The sequence below is a fragment of the Calonectris borealis genome, chromosome 3, assembly GCF_964195595.1.
Source record: "Calonectris borealis chromosome 3, bCalBor7.hap1.2, whole genome shotgun sequence".
NCBI lineage: Eukaryota > Metazoa > Chordata > Aves > Procellariiformes > Procellariidae > Calonectris > Calonectris borealis.
The window spans coordinates 115,971,230-115,978,303 of NC_134314.1; the positions used below are offsets into that span (position 1 = coordinate 115,971,230).

The following is a 7,074-nucleotide window of genomic DNA, read 5'->3' on the forward strand; positions in this document are numbered from 1 at the left end:
ACCAGCTCCTCCCTGCTTTCTCTGACACCCTCAGTCTTTTACCATGCATGGCCTCACTAGGGATGCCAGGACCAAGAGGGCTCCCCTTCTTTCATTCAGGGGCCAAGAGCAAGGTTGCCAAAGTAGCCAGGGCAAGGAAGCAGCAACCACCAGCACTTGTGTATTTTCTGTTGCTTGTTTGATCATGAAAAATTCCCTTTGAGTAAAAATAAATAAGGGCTTGGAGGGAGGTGGGGGAGTGGGAGGCAGCAGCCCTCCACACCTGCTTCGTTTCTTCACTAAGGTCCTGCAGGGCTTTTTGCTCCGAAGGGTGCCAAGAAAGCACGGGGAGAATGTGGGTAACCCAAGGCCAAGGGTCTCAGGGAAAGGTTTGAGCCAGTGCAGTGAGTTACTCCGAAGCGTAAGAGCAGGGAGACATAAAGGAGGAACAGTAACAAAAGGCAAACTAATTTCTCTCTGAAAGACACAGATCTGCTTCAAAGATACCCTTCAGGCAAAAAACCTGAAATGTAAAACCACACAGCCTAAATCAGTATAATTGCTGTGCAGCACAGATAAATGTGGTGATGTGGAGTCCTAGCAAAGGAGCTGAAAGGACAGGCTCAGATTAACAGAAGCTCTTGGAAGATGGTGCTACCTCTGAAGTCAAGGACTAGGGACAGAGGACACTGTAGTTCTTTTTTGGAACTGGCTATTTCAGGAGCAAAACACAAAAAAATTGAACAAAATAAAATGATAATTCAGAAGGAGCTTGCTGGAAAGTGCATTTTTGGTGGGTCAAAGATACCTGTGAATTCAACAAACAGCTCAAGCTAGGAAAGATTTTTTTTTCTAATAAATAAAAACATGTAGCTTCATGAAGCTATGAACAAAACATTTCAAATAGAGTTTTTCCTACATGCAGCTTTAAGAAAAAGGGCTGAAAGACGTTATATTGCCAAATGATCCATGAGCTGCTTTGTTTCAGATGGCCCAGTATGTTTCAGTCTGCTGATAATGTGCTGGTTTTTCATTTTGCTAAGAAAGCAGAGGGCCCAAGATTTTTCCGAATCCTAGCAAAATGAGCTGAGTATTTGAAGGCACATCTGAAGGAACAGCATTTGCACGTTGTGTCTGCAAATGGAGGCAAGGACAGGTATTTAGTAAAACTCCATTAAATATCTGGCAAGCAGAGACTCAACACACATTTTTTCCTGACAGCACTCGTATGTTGTGGTTTTTTTTTTTTTTAAACTAGAAAGCAGTTTTTCTGCTTTGTAAAGTATTTAGATTAATAGTGCAGAGATCTTTGATGACCAAATGCAAACAGAAATAGATTTTTCATTGCATTAGACTTTCCGATGGGACAATGGCAATGATCAGTCTCCCCTGTGTGCTCTCCTCTCTACTTCCCTTCCCAGAGAAAAGCAGCTTTGGTGCATGGCAAGAGGTCTGTCCTTGAGCGGTCTGGAGCCTGGGGTTTATGGGCTTGACCTGTGAAGAGTAACTACCATGTTACAGCTGCACTTGCTCTCTGCCCTGACCCCACTATGCAACACCTGGCTCAGGGTAAACATGATCATAGAGCACTGTGTTTGCAAAAGCTTCTATGGGTGGCGAGGTTTGTTTTCTGGGGAAAGTTACAAAAGTTGAGCATAAATTAGGCTTCATTTGTTGATGACAGTTTTTTTTGAAACTCAGGGAGAAAAACCTAGGGCAAGTTCAAATAAAAAAAAGAATTCTAGTCATAAACTGCTCCACTTACAAATTCACCCTATCCAACTTCCATTTCTTTAAGGTTTTCACTTAAGAGATTTCAGTTGATCAGTCTGAAAAGAAAAATAACTTAATTTCATTTACTATTGACATGCATCCTCAGGGGTTATTTTTAATAAATATGTGAAAGAATCGGTGTCTGTTGAAAACTGGTCACAACTGTTGAGCCCAGAATGCAATCAGAGAGCTGCCTTTAACCTGTGCTACTGTCCGTGCCAGATAGCTACATTTTCAACTTCTACTTCAGTCCCACTGCTGCCGAGCCATGAAATGTGCCACTCCATTTTCATCTATAAAATCTCCTTCACTTTCCATCCTGTAATGACATAAATCCAGCCTGTTGAGAATGCAATCAGTTTGTGGCAGCACGGTGATGTGTGTGCTACCCAGATAAGCAAATTGCCAGGAGTCAGAACCTTCCCAGTGTAATGTAAGTACCTGCCTTAACTTTCTCCCACATTGTAGCCTGTAAAAGTTTTGACCTACAAAACACACAGGTTAGAAAGCCAAAGAACATATTCCTTTCTTTGCAAAACTGTATTTATACTAATGTCCTCACAGCATGTAGCCTCTACAGGAAAAACTTCATAGTCCCAGTCATGATTTGAAGCTACCAGAGATTAAGTCCTATGAAGTTCATCCTGACTTTCATTAGGGGCATCTTAAAGATGTGTAAGTGTACGCAGCCAGTGTGATCTTCTTGCTGTGTGATCTTCTTCCTGTAAAAATCCATCCTCTCTTACCCTTTCCCCATCCTGCTACGCACTGTTATGACAAAGTGCAAGGATTTACAGACTCCTGTGGGGAAAAAAAGTAACTCCCATGTGAATTCAGTCCTCAAAAACCACGTATTTCGCTGATCTTTGAAAGCTGTGATCAAGCTCATCAATATATCTGAAAACTGCTATAAAGAAGAAATGTTTATGCATCAGCATCCCTGGGGGATGAGGGGAAACGAGGGGAAAATAACTTTTAAAATCAATTATGGGAGATTTGTTTCCCTCAAAAAATGAAGCCACCTAGCAGTCACAGCAGGTTGCTATGGTGCTACCTATTTATGATCTCTCATGAAAGCCGCAGTGATCTGGTGAACTGACACCTATCTCATGTGAGTAGGTGGAAACTAGCAACCCTGAAACTTGGCAAAATAGCCTGCATTGGGCTGTCAGGGAGTGACAGGTATTAACAGTCACACACCACTGTCAAAAAGGAGAAGTCTTAATCCCCTGGTGAAAACCGCAGTGGCTGGCAAAGATTGGATCTCTGCTGCCAAGAGTGTATCTACATCTAAACAACATTTAGTTAGTTGAAATCACAAGTTCAAATCAGAAGCAGCTGGTTTTCTCTACAGATCAGCTACTAGTGACAAGCACTGTACTGGCCTCTTTGCACTGAGCTGTATTTTCACAAGAGAGTAGAGGCATCACCCTAAGATTTTTGAGAGAAAATGCCTTTAAAGCTACATATGTGATCTACTGCTGAATGCCCTCACTGAAGTGATGAGTACTCACAGGTTTAGACTTTATGCAGAATTCATGTCTGTCATTTAATATGACAGCAAAAGACAGAAGCTCTGTAGCAGATTTTAACATGCCACTGTAATAGAGGCATAACTTAACTCAATCTGTTCTAAAGCATTGAAATAAATGTCTGTCTTTAATTTTTCCCCAAACATTTGAGTTTGTCATACGGGTTCCCATTTTGTATCCAGGTACATTCTGTAACGCGTATTTCATTTGGTGTCTGATCATTTAAAAATAGAATTGGTCATCACTCTAGTATTATTGTGGCTATTATTTTTGGTCAGCAGGGCAAGACAGAGCTTTTTTTCTGATGAAAGACCACATATTAACAAACATACATTTTAGATTTATTTCAGATACTGGACTGGGGAGGTACTTAAAGAAAAATTAAACCTAAATCAAACAGAAAATTTGACAGAGAAGTCATTTAAGGAGAATAAACATGAATGTTCTCATGTCGTTTTTTACAGTTAATTTTCTCATTAAATCTGCTTTGTGGATTATGAAGTGGGTATCGACTTCTTGTTTTAGGAAAAGATGGTATCTTAGCAATTCAAAACACACACCCTTATTCAAAAGAAATGAACTCAGCTGATGTTTATGAGTAGCACTAAAATATTTTATTCCGAGTGATGAAAATAGACCTCCACATTTTCCCATCTCTCTGAAATGCATGCTTTACCTCAAAAAATAAGTAAACACAAACTTTGCAAACTATCAGCGCAAATCAGCGCTGTATTTCTGCATGCATTTGTAGACAGAGAGCTTGAAACAACAGCTCTGAAAGGGGTCTGAATGGTTCTATTTCTCTGAACTCTGCCTGAGCCCAGAGACCTGGTAACAAAAAGTGGGTGGGTGGAATAACCATCTTGAAAACTTCAGATTGGGAATGAATTACAGATTTCTGACTGATCTCATAAAAAGGATACAACTGGGATCAGCAATCTCAGATACCCAGTGCAAGTTTCACTGGTAGCGAAAGAAACCTACTCCCATGCTGGGTGAATTTTATTTGGACTTTACAGCTTACAAAATCAAAACTAATAGAAAAGACTACACGACTCTTCCACTTCAAACATACTTGTTTTCATTGAATGGTCCAATGTACTTTGCTCCATTTGGAAATGTGTAGATTCCAGCCCTGTGAAACATACTGTCTTTGAACTCGCCTTCATAAACTGCCCCAGAAGGATGTTCTAGCCTTTCAGTACCATTCATCTGCATTTAATGAGAGAAGAAGAATAAAGAAAATGGTTAATGTTTATGCTTACAGTATTATTTCCTTTCATTACAATATCCTTTCAGATTGCTGCCTTGAGTCTGCCATCATATTCAGATATGATAATGGAGAGGAAAGTGACTATTCTTTCAGATTTAGACAGGTTCCTGCTTCTACAAGGATTTCAAGTGAGAGCTTAGACGTTTTTGGCCAGCCACAGTGTCCAATAAACCCCTCCTCTGCTGGTAGTCTCACAGGATCTTAACAATCTATGCAGCATGGAACTGCTGTCCCCAGCCCTGCAAATAACTCATGTACCCTGATAGCCTGAGGGATTAATTAAATTTTCCAGAATTTCTTTCTGTGGATCAAGGCAGAGCAAGTCTTTCATTTGTTCAGCCTAGGCCACTAAACCATGCCTGGGGATTTAAATCTGTGCTGTAAAGCTGTGCCATAATCTTAATTCTTATCATTGCACCAACATTTTTGTAAGAGACTGAAAAAAAGGCCAGACTAGATCTAATAAAGCCACAAGATGCTGTTTCCTAATTGCAGACCCTTATTTGTCTCGTTTCAAGGACTGTTTCCTCTCCAGGATCAACAAAATAAGCAATTTTCCTATACTTACTAATTAATTCCTGGAGAACTCAGTAACCAAGGGCAGCCAAACAAGGTGTATCTGTTGATGGCCAAAGCTCCCCTGTTTCATTGTGGGATGCGTGTGGCGTATATACACATGCAGGAGGGCCATGCCTAGTGAAAGCCCATTCATGCAGGGCTTTCACTGTGGCTGTGCCATGCTGGGCAACACCGGCGCCACACTGCCCGGGTGTTTCACCAGGGCCTGTCTGCCAGCAATGACCGGTGTGTTTGCAGGAGCCTTGGGAGGCAGCAGGACATCTGAAGACCCCAAGTGTCTCAAGTCTTCAGACTGGGCTGTGACAAGATTCCCAGGTGGCAGAAGAGCCTGCGGTGTTGGTCTGATCCTTCTCAGGTTATGACTTTACTTTCTGTGTCTTTTTAAGGGTGGATATAGTGAGACATGCTCCATTCCAAACCCAGAGAAAGTTTAAAGTCAGTCAGTCGAGTTCCGGCTCTGGATCAGACACTAGCTGGGACAAGTGGCTCGTGACTGATCCAAGCTCAGAGGAGGAGGAAATGGGAGTAGATACAGTCAAAAGCCAAAACATTTTCATCCAAAATAAAAACAAAAAACTCCCCCTCACCAACTGGAGGAAAATAAAGACTGCGTGTGCCGAGTGGGTCCCATCAGTCAAGCTAGCGTTCCCGGTCCGAGTGACGGACGGGGGACAGAGGGTTTACTCGCCAGTAAACCCTAAAGATATACAAGCGATCGTTAAGTCGATTGCAGATAAAGGCCTTAATTCTGCCATGGTCTCCACCCTCATAGATGGTGTCTTTGGGGGAGACGATATGCTCCCGTTCGATATAAAACAAACTTGTAGATTGATTTTTGATGGGGCAGGGATGATCGTTTTTAAGCAAGAATGGGAGGACAACTGTGCGAGACAATTAGAGACAATAAGAAATACTTAAAATTACCGTGTCATTTTTCCAGCTGCCGACATACATAGTTCCATTGGCGCCGGTGTGGACTCCATGACCGTTCCTCTCAGGCACACCCTCATGTGTCCTTTTGCACTCCACCTCTAGAAAACGAGGGTGGTGGAAGACTGGTATTTTCACTTCAAGACAGAGAGCATCTGAGAGGCAAAAACCTATGAGATCATGAGATGCATTTCTTCTGTTGCACAGAGCCATTTCTCCCAGAGCTGACTCTCCATCTCCTGTGGACAGACTGCTCCCAGACATGGGCCCCTGGAGCACGCAAGCCCCGCTGGAGCAGGTGCCTTTGGGTGCCATGCACGGAGTGCGAGCCAGCAGCAGTCCCGTTACCCATTCTTCTACCACCACTGAACCCCACTGTGGGGGTGGTGGGGAGCTGGCATGGGGCAGAGCAGACTCCAGTGGACCATCAGGGCTGTGGCTGTCTGCAGGAGGACAGTGTGTTACTTGGGTAACAGTCCATTTTTGCTGGTAAAATTTTTGGCTTTAAACTCCAACCTGGCACAGTTTGCAACTCCAGGGGTTGTGGAGTCTCCGTCCATGGAGATATTCAAGACCCAATGGGATGCAGTCCAGGGCAGCCATTGTGGGTGACCCTGCGTGGGCAGGGGACCGGGGATCTCCAGAGGGGCCTCCCAACCTCAGTGGCACAGCTTCAGGGTACCTTGTCACTTATGTAACCCTCACCCTGAAACCGCTATAGATTTCCTCTGTTTTAATCCCATACACTCAGTTTTGCAAAAGGAATTAGCACCTGCCAAGATTTTCTTACCATACTTGTCTTTATTTGGGAATATGAAAGACACTTTAAAAACCGCAGCATCTGTTGAGAAAGAAACCACCACTGTCACTGTTACAACTGTTGGCTGAAATTCAAATAAACACATACAAATATATATTCAAATACACAGCAGCTTGAAACCGCACGTAATTATCAATGTTTGACTTGAGTGTGCGATTCCTTATAGGGGAGCCCTCGGTCCTGCCCGC

At 42.9% G+C, this 7,074-nt stretch overlaps 1 protein-coding gene across 1 annotated transcript; it reads right to left on the bottom strand.

The window, feature by feature from the left end:
- Positions 1-1,978: 1,978 nt before the first annotated feature.
- MORN2 (MORN repeat containing 2) lies at positions 1,979-7,064 on the bottom strand. The gene is given in 5 exon segments (XM_075147516.1): positions 1,979-2,040; positions 2,043-2,071; positions 4,360-4,496; positions 6,061-6,167; positions 6,857-7,064. Coding segments are annotated over 5 exon segments (450 nt in total). The 5' UTR covers positions 6,972-7,064.
- Between the last annotated feature and the right edge of the window lie 10 nt (positions 7,065-7,074).